This window comes from Manduca sexta, chromosome 9 (assembly GCF_014839805.1).
Source record: "Manduca sexta isolate Smith_Timp_Sample1 chromosome 9, JHU_Msex_v1.0, whole genome shotgun sequence".
Lineage (NCBI taxonomy): Eukaryota > Metazoa > Arthropoda > Insecta > Lepidoptera > Sphingidae > Manduca > Manduca sexta.
The window spans coordinates 12,956,049-12,971,894 of NC_051123.1; the positions used below are offsets into that span (position 1 = coordinate 12,956,049).

The 15,846-nt window shown below is 35.8% G+C and overlaps 1 protein-coding gene across 3 annotated transcripts in view; it reads right to left on the bottom strand.

Annotated features, from left to right (window-relative positions):
* The window catches only part of LOC115452039 (proline dehydrogenase 1, mitochondrial), a 45,782-nt gene that overhangs the window by 6,272 nt on the left and 23,664 nt on the right, over nt 1-15,846 (bottom strand). Inside the window, exons 4-12 of one of the 3 annotated variants that reach the window (XM_037436717.1) lie at nt 8,053-8,234; nt 7,679-7,743; nt 6,511-6,689; nt 5,635-5,661; nt 4,188-4,467; nt 3,755-3,892; nt 1,996-2,106; nt 1,391-1,553; nt 341-600 (exon numbers count right to left, since the gene is read on the bottom strand). In XM_037436717.1, coding sequence (XP_037292614.1) covers nt 395-600; nt 1,391-1,553; nt 1,996-2,106; nt 3,755-3,892; nt 4,188-4,467; nt 5,635-5,661; nt 6,511-6,689; nt 7,679-7,743; nt 8,053-8,234 — 1,351 coding nt within the window. In that variant the 3' untranslated portion in view covers nt 341-394. Of the gene's footprint in view, nt 1-340; nt 601-1,390; nt 1,554-1,995; nt 2,107-3,754; nt 3,893-4,187; nt 4,468-5,634; nt 5,662-6,510; nt 6,690-7,678; nt 7,744-8,052; nt 8,235-15,846 lie in introns of those variants that run through there. The other 2 variants (XM_037436719.1, XM_037436718.1) reach the window with 2 other exon arrangements.

Sequence of the window (15,846 nt, forward strand, 5' to 3'; positions counted from 1 at the left end):
TCAGTAAAGCAAAGAAAGAAAATAAAAAAATCTCAGTAATACCATAATCAATAATCAACAATTTCGTGTCTCCAATCTGCCAAGTGCTTATAAGAATGAGGTGACACAAATTAAGTAATAACTACAAAAATAATACCATCAAAGAACGCAAGACAATGAACAATAACGATTCACAAATAATGAGCGATTTTAAAAACAACGCACAGTTCTACAAGAACTAAAAGTCCGTGGCAAAACAACGATAAAAACAGCCGCTATAATCGTTACAACGTTAATAATAACGGTTATAATCGTTATTTTATCATCTGTACCCTCCGAATCTGTTATCACATCGTTATTCGTTCCCTATATATAACTGCAACATAAATTAACTAAACAAACACTAATTTACAATCTAGACGGGTGTGTAGTTGCCAACTGGTTTGTAGAAGATCTGACCGGTGACAACTCTGCGAATGATCTCTTTGAGAAGTAGTTTCTTCTCCTTCTTGATTTTGCTGAGGAATCCTCTGTTTTCATTCGCCCTCCGGGACAAGTAGGGAAGGACTTCGACCACTGGGCCGTATGGAACGTACTTGTAGGCGGAGTAGCCGGCTTGGCCTGCAAATAAATTAATAAATAAACCTTTAGAATACTGGATTGTTTTTAGTACCTTTACTCCTGATTGGCGTATTATTGCAATCTTACATTTGTTCGTCAAAACTAATGTCCTTTGGACACGACCATTTAAAACGAGCAGACGACCGCCGCTTTCGTTGAGTCCGTTATCGACGCGTATTAGCAGAATGTATGTTTATATGGATACGAAGGCTAATAAACGCGCTTTAAACGTACGTTTGCGCATCGTGTGCAAATGGTTGAACTTCTGCCGAATGCTTTTGAGCTTGCTGAGCGTCTTGATACCGTTTAATGTGCATCGTCAGATCTTTTAAAAACGTCGTGTGACAAAACTTTATAAGTACCTATAGCATCGTTATCATAGTATGTCATCAGTGTACAATTACATTTTGTAACCAAACTGCCACTTAAGTACTTTAGACACTGCTATTTATGGCAGTGTTAAAGCAACGTTGAAGCCAGTTTTGTTTATCCAACCCGGCCGGTTATAGAAAACCTTTGCCTTATTGGAAACTGGCATGAAATTCCAGACTTTTTATCATAATCAAATTTGGTAATACCCCACCTCTCCCATCATAAGTCGACCGGTGATGATCCGAAGATAGTGATAGACATCGATGACCATTACCATAACATGAGTAACTGCCGGTAGGCAATGGCTTGGCTGTGTCCCTGGAATTCCATTATTCCATGAGCGGCAAATGCTGCTTACCATCAGGCACACCGCTTGCTCGTTTACCTACTAAGGAAATAAAAAAGAAAAAAGACATACCGAGCGGGAAGGTGATGTGGTCACACATGCCCAGCAGCTGCCCGAAGCAGACCACCTTGTCCTCCGGCTTGATGTTATGCTCCTTCATCAGCTGGATGGCGTACCGAACAGTGTCCTCGTTGTGGGAGGCCACCATGATACCGAGGCGGTCTTTCTGCTCACCCTGGTAAGAAAATTAAATATTGAAGACGAACTCCGCGAATCATAGTATCAGATATATTTAATGTAAGTAGGTTAGAAAAATGACATATCAATATTGAGAATCAGGGTATGGAAAGCAAATTTGATATTGGAGATATAGACTTTGAGTACCATTAGGTCATATTTTATTTAATCAAAGGCGATAAACCATTAAAACATCCAGTGATATTTACTGTCTCACAAACAATATTCATAAACACTGAAGTACGACTTCTGGTTATGAGGCAGTCGTAAAATATAAAAACCAAATTGTACATGTTATATTTGTTACAAAGTAGAACAAGGATGAAAATTGGAGAGTCAGTGATGATAAGAAAGACCCTACAAATAATAAAAATGTTAATGATACCGATGGCGTTGATTCTAATGCTGATGATGGCGACGATAATTTGATTGATACATACCTTAACTCGGCTAAGAATCTCTTTAAGGCATTTGTGGAAGGAGGCGGTGGTGGCGTCGACGTTCTCGCAGGTCGGGTCCTCGTAACCCATCGCCGCAGCTCGGGCGCGCTCCTGAGAACACAAAACCATTAAGAACCTTACATACATTATTATAAATGCGAAAGTCTGTCTTTATGTTGAAAGTTGACCGGAGGTACGTCTCTCATATATGAGAGTCCACTGCAATGTCTTTTTCTGCCGCCAAGCAGCAGTATGTAGTCACTATTGTGTTCCGGTTAGAAGTACTACATTGTAGCCAGTGTACCTACTGGACATGATAAAACTTGACATCTCATGTCTCAGGATGGCGAGCGCGTGGAATACCAAACAACACTTTATAATTCAAGGTGTCGGATGGTGTCTCTGCTGTTTACGGGCAGTCGTATCGTTTACCATCAGGCGAACGGCAAGCTAGTCTTGTCATTCAAATCAATAAAAAAAAACCTCCCCTTCTTGGAGGTTAGAATATTTGAATGCATGTTTTGAAGTTTAGGATATTTGAATTATACATATTTTCATGTTTGGATGTTCATGAGACGCAAATACACAGAAGGACCCTGACCTGAAATAATATATAAGGTGCTTTTTATTTTGGCTAGGTACACAATATTATTTATATCCGGGATAGGGCATTCACGCAGGCGAGTCGTTAGCAAGACCTAGTTTGTTACTAATTACAAACGCTTAACCATTTATAAATAATACATTTTACAATGTAGTTCAAATATAATAGCGACTAGCGAGAGTCGTAAATCCCTGGCCGGTCGCCAGAAATATGCCGACCTGTCTAACTGGATAGACATTGGCTGACCCCGGAAAATAGCCCGCCAGAATGTGTCACTACCCACTAGCGAATTCTTAATTAAGAGTGCAGGGAGTAAAATTTCGTTTCAGTCTTTCCATTGGAGAAAATACATCTGAGTTATTTTAAAATCGAATAAGATATTTGGCCATGCATTAATAATATTCGAAAAGAAATGAGGCAGTAATTCAAATTTCAAATATTGCTACGTGCAAGAGTAGGCGTAGAGATTCGACCACTACCACTGTAAGCCAGGATCAACGGTGGCATTTATGACACCGAGCAGTGAAGCTCGGTGAGTCTCAGGGAAAACTAATATGTCATTATCCCGCAACGAAAGATTAGGCGTAGATTGGGGATATCACTCCATCTCTTTTTTCGTACGTATCGTAATGCCCGCTGACGTCAAGTGCAAGTATTTCGTTCCTTTTCTATTTGTTGACACTCAACCCTACACCTAATTTCCATAGCTTATAACTTGTGGATATTACACAAGATTACAATGATTTATTCTGTTTTTATAATTTATACAACGTACATATTTTATAAAATTTATAAATAAAAATAAGGAAAATATTAATATGCCACCAGGCTTGCCATTGATATTATTACTTAACTCTAAGCGTTGAAGTTAGTTATATATCAATCCAGTTGTAAGTACATTAGTTGCACCTCTGGCCAACTCATCGAGCATGAAGTTATCATCTACAGTATATCTAATGCAAATGACTATTATTTTATAGATAAGATGTGTGTATACAAGCGCATCATTGGACGTCCACCTGCAAGGACTTCCTCTGATGAAAGTACTGAACTCAATGAATGCAGAACTCTACCAAAAAATTGGTGAAAAATTTTGGAAGGCCTATATTTAGTTGTAGACATCCTATAGCTGATAATGATCATATTAATTATTACCTGTTCAATGTAAGCGCCCCTCACAAGCTTGGCGCCCCAGTAGAAGTTCTGACGCTGCGCCTGCTCAAGATCTGTTAAGATCTCGTTGTAAGTATTCTTCAGGTAGGTTTGGTAAGTGTTGAACACTAGGAATTTGTCCTGCGAAGAAACGTGTCTGTATAATATTTACTACTAGGGATAATATCTTATCGGATGTTATATACTAGAGATGTTATGTTAGACACGTTAACTAAGACATGTCGGCATTCTTCTCCCTCTTACAGAGCTTAGAGGTTTCCTTTCAAAATAGAGTTAAAAAAAGCTGAAAATTTTGTTTAGATCGGATATTTACAAAAATTGCCAAAATAACTGAATTACTATAGAAAAAGATTTATCTCTTCATGTTAAAAAAATGACTTCAGATGGCATCAACTCAAATTTCCAAAACACCAACCTTATTATATCTCCTCATCATCTCAAGACAGATCCTGGATATGGCCGGCTGGAAGTACGTCTGTTCCGCATCGATCATGATCCTCACATCCGCGTCGTTTGCGATCTGGATGATGTGGTTCAGCCTGCGCAACATGTTCCTGAACATCTCCTCTTCTTTGGTGGAGATTTGTGAGATCAGCCGACGCATTTGACCGGTTTTTGGATCAGGCACGCGGAACGAGTCCGATAGATTCATGTCTTCATCTAGAATGTTCGACCAAGGGAACAGATGGACGATACTGCAACAATTCATGAAAATAAGCAATCATAAAAAGCTAAAACATGCAGCCTGCACTTTTTAGAGTCAGGTGCGGGTCAGTCACTTTTTTTTTTCGAAGCTATAACCAATTTGTTATGTTGATATGTTAGTGAACTTCGCTTGTACGGCCGAAGTCAGAAAACTCTACTTTTTCAAATTTAGAAATATATAACTTCGGTTCATGATGATAATATAACCCTATACCTATTTTGTATGCAGAGATACTACGTAAAGGGAGCAGCAGGGAAAGAATGCAAGAAAGTAGCGTTAGGAGACGGCCATTAATATTATTTACTCTACTACTCCACGCTCCTTTCTCCCTAATCGCTTACATCTTGCAGAATGAACTAATACTAGTGCGAAGAGTATGTAAATTTAACTAATATAATGGCAGTGGGCAGATTAATTTCTTTGTTCTTATCCCTCATTATTGTAAACTAATGGGGCGACTTGTACATAACTTACATGTTCTAAATATCAAGCTAGAACTCGACCTAAACGGGAAAGTTCTGGATCTATAAGACCCAGAAAGTTTTTATTTATCTTCACTACATATATAGCAAGTATATAGCCTACATCGTTGGTAACTGTATAGTTAATCACCTTCCACGTATCAAAAATGTAATTAAATATGTACCCACTAACCGCATAACCTGATTTTTCTGGTCTTTTAACTAAAGTAAGATTGCGTTGTCACCGAAGATGTAAAATGTAGTATTGTTATACGGAATACGTAGCAAGACTATCAACATGTTACATTACCAGTATAATTTCCACTGGAGCTGCGCTAAGCGATGCTTGTAAAATTAATTTATTCTACTGGCGAATTTATTTAACGCACCGCAACTCCCTCAAACATCTGCATTAGATTCGCATTTTGTGGTAAACTGTACATAGGTACAGTCAACGGATTACATAAAGCAAAAGACGCTTGCTCGTTTACCTACTCTAGTATAAAAAACATTGACAAGTGGGTACATATTAATTCACATTTCTGGTACACGCTAGTGATGATGAACAATAAACACTTGAAAACCACAAATGAAGTTAGATAGTGAAGCGATGTGATCCAGCGCCTAATGGATAGCCAATGGAAAGCAACATTCACAATTCAGCCCTTACAAATAATAAACGTGTCGCAACTGACCGGTCCCACGGGAATAGGTGAAGAACGCTGAAAATAAATTGAACTACCTTCATCTTTTCATTGGTAATGAATGATCAATCATAATGACATGCATCATTTTTTTACTGCCTAATTATGCCAAGGTTTTTTCTAATTATTCCTAAAACCAGCGTGCCATGACAAAGCATGCTAATTTTATGTGTGATTAAAATCAACAATGGCTTTGATATTTTATGAAAATAAAGTTAAATATATAAAATGAATAAAATGGAATGCATTACTCATGATGGTCTATAGGCTATGTTTAAATAATTATAATAAGTATCTTCCTTTATTCTCTAATAGTGGAGAAGCAGACAGTGGTAATGTAAACAAATAGAGTCCGAAACATATAAAAGATTCCCGATTCCACCGTCACCAGAATCCCACAGGTATTTTATGAGCGGCCAAACACAAAGTTCTTAAGCTATTTATCACCAAACAATGCTGCCCAATTACTCGAACAGCTATCATTCTTAGAAATATTGTACGAACATTATTCACATTTTATGGAAGGACGCCTGTCCACACATAATAGCAACGACGCTCAACACTTTAAATATAAAACACTGTATACTAAATGTTAAACAGTGAAGAAAGAAAATGAAATGCAAAACCATAAGTTAGGACCTTGCACCGCGAGAGTCCGTCGTTACTGTTTCAATACCGAAAATTAGTTTAATTTCAAACCCATCATAATTCCTAACACTCAAATGATTTAAATACATAAGAGTTAAATTTGACTGTTATCATCTATGTAAAAGCCTTTAAAACTTCATTATTTAACTCACAGCTAGCATGTCTTAGGTTTTAATATCGACATCAGTGTGTGGCCGCTCTGGTATCATCCCAACTCACCCTTCCTTGTCCGATGTGATCTTCTTCATGAACTCCTGGACCTCTGGCTTGTTCTTGTGGTCGCCGAAGTACCTCTGGAAGTCCTCGATGGTCTTGTGATGGGTGAGGACGTTGCCAGTGCCTCCGGCTATCTGCTGCATGTAGTTTCGAGCGCGCATGATCACTTCCGACAGTTGCAGCTGAAATTAATGCGTATTTTGTGGAATGATAAACCACTGCTGAGGGATACGTAAATGTAAACTTTGATGCTTTCAAATCCTTCCTAAAAGAATTTAAGTTCATCCATGCTAAATTTAAATCTACTTATCCTACTTACTTAGTCTAATTACCTCTACTGATCTCTATTTAATAAATTTTAAATGGTTATACTATTTAGTAAAATATTGCTGGAAGAAGCTAGTCCAAAGCAAGATTCTAGATCCGAATTTGACAATGATAATCGCTATCGTAAGCTATTCAAATTATGAAGAACTGTAAGAAAAGCCTTTTGCTGTATTAAATTATTTTTATCCCTCTATTTTATTGCCGTTTTATCATAGACAAAGCAATTTGGATTACAGCCAAAATACGTCAAAGTAAGGCTTCTATTCTTTGCAATTGGCAACGTTCCAAAGGTTTAAAACACAGAAAATATCGGACAGAGGTGTTGAAAGGCAATCGTGGTGCGAAAATCGTATATCAACAATGAAATTAGGATCTTTTCATTGTTGGACTTTTGGACTTTTGGATTTTTAGACTTGTAATGGGGTTCGAGGTATAAAACCCCTGGAGTAATAAATTATCTGAGCGAATATTCGATTCCGAAACACCATTGCGAAACACACAATAAGTTACAAGTGAATAAAATTGAGTACGAAATACATAGGCTCGCCTTAATCACATTGGACGAATATAAACTCAGTTAAGTGTGCGAGCAAAAGTAGCGTTTCCACTGGCATATATTATGATTTAAGTCACATCATCATCATCAGTCACATAAAATCCACTGCTGAAAGTTTTCGACATGTCGTAAGCGAACTGCATCCAGCGCGTTCCTGCAACCTTTATCAAGTTGTCTGTCCACCTTGCAGGTGGACTCCAACGCTGCGTTTGCCGGTAAGTCTTATCTATGTCACCAACATAGTTGAATACCGCAACACGGTCAGGGAATGTTAATAGTTGAACTTACAAGTAATTGCGGTCTGCCAAGCGCAGTCAACTTGACCGCCATCAGTCCAGTGCTCTTGGTAATTCCTGGAACATTGAACGTTAGAATAAAACATTTAATATGTACACTGTAAAAAGTTTATACAATTAAAAGTGATCGTGATCAATATTGCATTAAATTGCTTTAATTTATACGGATTTCAACCCGACGGGTGGAAAGGTTTCTGAACTGATTCTTATCTACATCATTTACACAAAAAATCTATATCTACCTATTGAAGCTACATAATCGTAGGATACATTATTGATAAAAGAAAAAATTTTGTAAGAGACTAAGCCATATCTTAACGGAAATACAAAACAATCATGGTAAAGAGAGCTATGCACAATATTTACCTGCTACAGCATCAATACTCTTGAGGAATGCTTCCATGTTCTTCTCGCAGGAAGCCTCGTTGAGGTAGAAATATGTGCGCGCGCTGGTCACCTTGTATCGCCTGTCCGCGAACCGCTGCTCCACGTGGTACTGCTTCAGCTGGCCCTCCTCCTTCTTGTCTCCATAAGCCGAGATCGACGCGCTGTTGGACATTCATAGTATCACGATTGTTCCTTTAGGGGTAGGCAGTGGTAATTCATTCATATTATTCGCGAATGTTCGGTCCCGCGTAGGATGTTGTTCGAATTTAACAATTTTATTTATTACCTTTGTAAGACATTGTTGGAATTTTAAATTTTATTGACGTAGAAGCCGGCGGTCTACGTAAGTGGCCGCGGATATATGTATTTAGTAGAACCAAGGCCTACGTGTCGCGGAATATTTTCGTTCAACTTTGATTCATTCATATTTCATAGCTGATTAAATTTTCATTCATTTTGACAATAAATAGATCTACTAACGCAATAATCGATATTGGAAAAGGGCAAAGTCGTGAAAAATAGTTACATTATTAAATTTATAAGATGTTTTATACAACTCAGAAACAACACGAGCATGTAACTTTTCTGATGTAGAATTGCCCGGCCGCCTATAAAAATTATAATAAATAGTCTGATAATAAGTAAGCTACGAGTATATTTCTGTTATTTTATGCACAATCCGAAAACAAATACTAAAAATCAAAACCATTTTGTAATTTCATAAGGTTTTTGTATTACACAATCCAATATTTACGTCAACAGTAATGATAATGGTGCCATAACTAATTATTGCAACAATAAATGGCAAAACCCAATATGAATATATTTATCCATTTATCCTATAAAGTTGAACGCCTAATTAAAATTCTGGAATAACCGTAGGTATATCAACCATGACAATCTTATTAAAACTTTGGACAAATTAAAATATTATGCATAAGTATGTTTAAAAAAACATAATTTGAGACATCTCTAGTCTCTACAACCATTTACACACAAAAACAAATTCATAAATAAAAGTTGCGCCAATCATACGATGCACCTTTCATCCAAAACCGATCTTAAACATCTAGCAACGCGGAAATAAGCTATTGACCTACCAAATAGCTCAGTGACTCAGAAATCCGTCTGAAATTTGTCACTTTCGCTCTCAGTCTTGGCAAGTGTGAGCCACGCGATGCTAACGTGCAATTTAGCCAATTCAAACCCAATTAAAACCGGACAGAGCACAATTTCTTTTGACATTGAACGTGTTTTTTCTATGTTATATAGATCTGGGTCAGGCGATCACCGATGTTATTTTCATTACTCCACTTTCTCTTCGTCGTGCCAATTATAAATGTATTTTGTACGAAGTTATTGTGCGAATGTTGGCCAAATACAATAAGATCAAAAATATAGTTTTACTGAAGTCTAACTAGTTTTGGGTTACTGAACTCATACTAAGCCAATATTTTAGGGAACCTAATTCAGCAAAAACCGAGTTTAGATTAAACTGTATATACACCCTGTATAAATAATTTACTTTTGAAATTACTTTTACCCTATATGGACTATTTACCTGTACAACAATAAAAATGTACCTTTACGTGAAAATGGCACCCAAATCGATCGTAAAGTAAGACGGCCATTAGTATTTAACACTTATCATTGGTTAGATTGCAAGTGCAAAGGCCCCTTGCTATCTCTCTCGCACGCTATACTATAAAAGCGGTGACGTCACGCCAAAGATCGGCCGATATTTTTCTATTGTTCCACCCGATTTAGCACACCTATATCTGCTAGGAAATGATTACATTTTACCCAAATCCACGTAAGCAAATCGTGAATTGTTAACAAGAGGAAAGCGTATATAAGTTACAATAAATCTAAAATAATGCAATTTAATCAAACTTGTTTATATCGTTAATCATTATTAAAATCTATATTAATATATAAAGTTGAAGAGTTTGTTTGTTTGAATGCACTAATCCGAGAAACTACTAAACAAATGTTTTTTTTTTGTTTACTAATAGGAAGCTACATTACTCCTGAATGTCATAGACTACTTTTTTTATCCTGGGAAAATATTCATCACGGAAAAAATTTGGACCCGAAAGGAACCGCAGGCAAATAACAAAATAAACGCAATATTAATTACCGCAGCCGTCTAATGACGGGTTTAAGAATAGAATTCTACGTTTCTATATAAATATAATTGATAAGGCAACTCTGACGCCATTCATTCGTGCGCGAGATCAAAAGAAACCTTATTGCGGAGATAACGAATTAGAAACCACATCGCAACATCATACGTCATGAAATGCGAACATGCATAAATAATATTATCAGCCCTGTATAAATTGAAACTTAACTCATAATTTTCCTCATTCAAATACCGCCATTTTAACGATCCCAATCTGTTGTTTAGATCTATTTCAAAATTGGACCAATCAGAACAAAGTATTTTTGACATGCTCACAAATGAGTTATTTTGATTGGTTCATCGTCGGAATCGGATTGGAGATTGAGATTGGGATCGTTTATTAAAAACAGCCGATAGTCTTTGATAGTTGATAGTTTTTTGATAGTCTAGATCTTGATTTGTCATGAATCTACTACCGCTTCTGAATATTTTATCGCTATGAGGAAGCGGCTCAAGTAACTCCTTCAGCAATACGATCTGTCAAAATACGAGTATATTTGTTCGCGGCTTCGCCCGCGTGAAAGAATTTTCCGGGATAAAAGTTCGCTATATATTTTCCCGGAATATAAAACCTATAACCTTCCCAGAATCTTAAACTATCTTCATACTAAGTTTCATAACAATCCGTTCAGTAGATTTTGAGAAAATCGATAACATACAGACTGAAAAGGGGACTTTGTTTTATAATATGTATAAATGTGATGTATTAATGCAAGTGATAGTACTCTACTTAATTATATATATCAATTAATATTTTTATATATATAATTTATTATACTATCACATTACTGAGCACGTATCTTTTCTACTAATGAACCGGTTTGCTTCGATCTAATGTCATCACCCAAATCCAATACTTACCTGGACGGCAGAGGGAAACTACGTATCTAATAGCAAACCTCGCTCCTAACACTACCTGGTAATGATAAACACAGTGTAGGTATCTATAGTGAAAAATAAGCACAACATGTTTGTACTTATTTGAATGATAAAAACATATTGTTGGTAGACATACATTATTTATAAATTATTATGGGGACCTCTTCCTGTTGGTATATTTTATAGCTCCTGTGTAAGCTAATTGTTCAAGATATTGTTGCATTTAAAATGTGTAATTAACGAAGTAACTAAAAACATACGTGATTAAACATATATTTACCGTACACCCGTTCGTTAAACAAAAAATTAAATTTACCTACGAAGAAAAAACGAACATTCTTGAACCAAGTTATTTTCGTACTACGCATTTCAACCTACCAAAACTCACTGTACGATGTCTTGCATTTTATACTGTATACAAGCTTGAAGGCATGTTAATTCTATAGATGAGATGTTATGGAGATAACACATTCTTTTTTTAAACTGATGTGAGGACTAGACAGTATGCTCATGCGCATAAACGATAACATCACTCAGAAACCTGGGTCTGGGATCGGTCGGTAATTAGTATACATCCTATCAATGGCGAATGGTCCATGTAACCCGATTCCTGCCGGCTTCCCTTTATTTAGAATGTAATTATATTTAAACCGATTTGCAACCCGCATTTATGCATATTAATACCTATATGTTGCGTAGGGTTCCCTTATGAAAAAAATCATCTTTCGCCACTGCATCCTACTGGACTACTATGCAGTCTGTATTTCTAGCGATCGAAGGATGGGCCACACCTGTCGCTTTTATTAAAAACTAGTTTTATTCGCGGCTTCGCCTGCGTGCAAAACTTTATGCGTGATAAAAGTCCCGCTGTACATTTTCCTGGGATAAATGTAGCCTATATCCACTGAATTTCAAACTTACACCAAATTTCGTCGAAATCCATTCGGTCTTTTTTGAGCTTATAACGCTCAGATATGGCTGGGGACTTTGTTTCATAATACGTAATGATAAAGGCGGTTATCGTATACCCTCACGCCTCATGCCAATAAATAGTTGCTGGCAAAGAAAATTCGCTCATCACAACCCATATACTCGCTAGACCATTCCAATGTTAACTTTATTTACATCGTCCCAAAACAAACAATCGTTTTGCATACCGGCTCTTATAAAAATAGCCAGATCCAAACACCGGTCACGCATAGTGTTCGAATCGCCTCACACTGTCAAGAATAATGAATATTGATCAGCCCACGCGTTTTTTTTACTCTCAGCTACGGAGCACGTGGTTTTGTGTATAATGCGATAAAGTATCGAGGTATGAGAGGCGTACGATAATCTCTACAAGCATATAAAATGGCCGTTAATTGAAACTAGCAACCGCAATGAATTAACACCAATGGCGCCAACACTATTTAGAGTCTAAAGTCAATAATCCGTCTAAACTTTAGAGGGTTTATTGTTTTATTAAGAACCAGTTTACATACTGGTACCACACGGTACTTACTGTCAGCTGTAGTCAGGGGCGTAGCTTCCGCCGTATTAGCCGTATGAGTAATACGGGGCCCCCGAACTTTGGGGCCCCTCTTGGTCCACACCTATATTAAATTAAGCAGGCACCTAAAACTTCGCACTGCTCTGAAGGGCCCCCAACAAATTTAGACATAGGGCCCCGCTATGGCAAGCTACGGTACTGGCTGCAGTATAAACAATTTTGCGTAATTTTTATTCTCATAGAGACTGTTGGACATTGAAATAAAACTGGTTTTCGGATTTTATCGCGGTTTTTATGTAGTTTTAATTTTATTCCCGAAGTTTCGAATACTGCATTCATGGTCACGAGGCGACTGACGTTTTTGCGTGTGATTATTAATAAAAAAACAATCGTTGACTTCTTAAATTATACTACAAAATACTATTAAAGCTTAATATTCAAACCAAACAGTTTTTATCATCTTATTACAACAGCGTTTACTAACGTAACAACATCCAATTAACGGCAAATAAATTAGACTGAAGTGTAAATAAATCGTAAAGAAACAAACAGATTTTTGTACAGGCCAATTCCTCGTCTGGTTGTCTGTGGTTCATGGCATTCTGCCAGCAAAAACCCAATAAAGTTACGCAATGTCATGTATCGTTGAATTCTACTATAGAAATCGCTTACTGTTTCTTTAAAGTCTCATGGTTTCGAGAGAAATCGTCTTTTATGCTATAAATATTAAAGATAAAAATAGAAAGGTCGTATGGACAACTATAAACTATAAGTTCCGATGGGGTTGGCATGTTCCTATGGATAAAACCCCGAAATAAATATAGGAAAAAATAAACTATGAACTAAGTATTATTTCGTGAATCAACATCATAATTAATTATAACTATGTAATTTTGAAAACTCTAAATTATTACTTTAAATGCAATTTTAAAGATAAAAAATATATATCTTTAACATCCATTTAATATGAAGAAATTATTTCGTAAAACATAATTTTACTTGAATAATACAAAAAGCCATAAAAATATTTGAATTATGGAATCGTGTACAATAAAAATTGTAATTATAATTTAATTGCTTGTAAAAAATATTACTTTTATTTATAAAAACGAAACACGAATAAGACTCAATTTCATAGAGTATCATGGGCTCCGGGAGGGGGGTGGAAGTAGCACGACCCCAAAAATTAATCACAAAATATATAAGGCGCTGAATAAATCTATAATAATGGGAACTATTGACCATAAAGGTTTTAATGTGATATAGCATTTTCACAAAGCCGGACGGTTTGAATTAGAAAGAAAAAACCTAATGATATTATGTAATATAGAGTGCAGGTGCATATGCACCTCCCTAAAACTAATTTTGGCGGCGTCCATGTAGAGTATAAATAACTTCAAAGTTAGTCTATTAAAACCCCAAAGTGTTTTGCGTTGAGCATTATCCATACCAAAATAACACTGTCAGACCACATTTAATTATGATGAATAATATGTACAGTGTACACAGCTTGAGTCGCAATTTTCGTAAACAAACAAGCAACATTGTCTTATGTTGATACCGAAATTCTACGACGGCACGTATCGCGTGATGTACGAAAACGTTGGCTAGGAATCATATTTACTACAAACATGTTTGCAACTAAAATTATGAAAACAAATGATCGTGGTACTAATAATAAATCCTTTTTTATCTTTTTTTTTTGTTATATTTAAACTACTACAGTATTTCAAAACTAATAAAAATGTATCTACTTAATTATTTATTAAATTTTCAAAAAAGGAACGCTATATCGCTTACCAGTGACGTCACTGGTATTTTGGTGAGCGCGTGCGAAAGAGATAGCAAAATTCTTTGATGCAATGAATTGCTGTTCACTATACAATACTGATGCCCTTAACGCATAATATCTAATGTTATTTACTTTACCATACAATATCAAACATAGAAAACCGTCTATTGAAACAAGCAGTAAATCGTGACTAAATTACTGATCGAAGACTAAACTAATCGATGTAGCCGCAGAGATATTTCACGCTACGTTGCTTCACAAAAGAATATTCACACAAGTTACGCTAAGACGTTACAATATACATAAATTCAATGTCAAATAATAATGATCGACTTACAATGTCTGACTGAGATGTGAGGTAGTGAAAGATACGTGTTTACTACATGAGAACTGAGAAATAAAGAAAAAAGGAACCCGGTCAAAACAAGGTCTTGTAAGTTTCTTGGTCCGTGCTTAATTAATTCCATTAGTTTCTCACTTGTCAAACTGCCACTGAAATAAGGCGAAATCAAAAGTTTAAATTATGAATATCTGAGTATTTAAAATTTGGGTACCCCCTAGGTCTAGTATTTTTATTACATATTCCAATCGAGAATAAAGTTCGGTCGCAGCGCGCCCGTATTGTTTTAACCTATCGTTTTAATGCAAGTGCATAAACGGCAATGGACTTAGTCCATTATAATTTAAAGAGTAATAAAATACGTTGCACACATTGTATTACTTATTACACTCTCAGAAAATAATTTACGTAACTGCTCGCCAGTGGCATAACGTCAATACAAGCCGATTCCTACCGGGTTACCTTTTGCCAATTAATTAAAAATAATAAAATAAAAACATAATAATATAACTACAATAATAATAGTATATTAAAACAAATAATCTAATATTTATTCATTTGTCAGTTGTGCGATGTCTTTGTCTTATTTTTTGGAAATGACGTAAAAAAACATGTGTGCGTGTGTATGATTTGATTTCAATAATTTAGAATGTATAATTAGTGTTTGTTGTGGGTTATTATTTTTTGTTGGACTCTTTCAAGTAATTTCTTTTACAAAAATATATTTTGAAAATAAACGAATGTACTTAGACATCTTTAGTCCGTGATTATAATTTTTAATCAGTACCTTCTTATGTTATTCTTGTTTAAAATGAATATATCAGTGTAATTAATTAAGTTATTAAGTAAACTAAGTACAATATAAGTACAGTAAACCTGGTAATATTTAAATTTAATAACAATTCTTGTGATATTATTTATTTTTGTGCATACTTTGAGTCTTTATAAGTCTGATTTAATAAACTATTTGCATTTAAATATCCTCCATACTGAACACAACAGCAACAACAATTAAGTACCCACACAATAATGCTTGGCAGTAAGAACAGACAAAACAGTCTCACCTACCCTATGTTGCACATTGA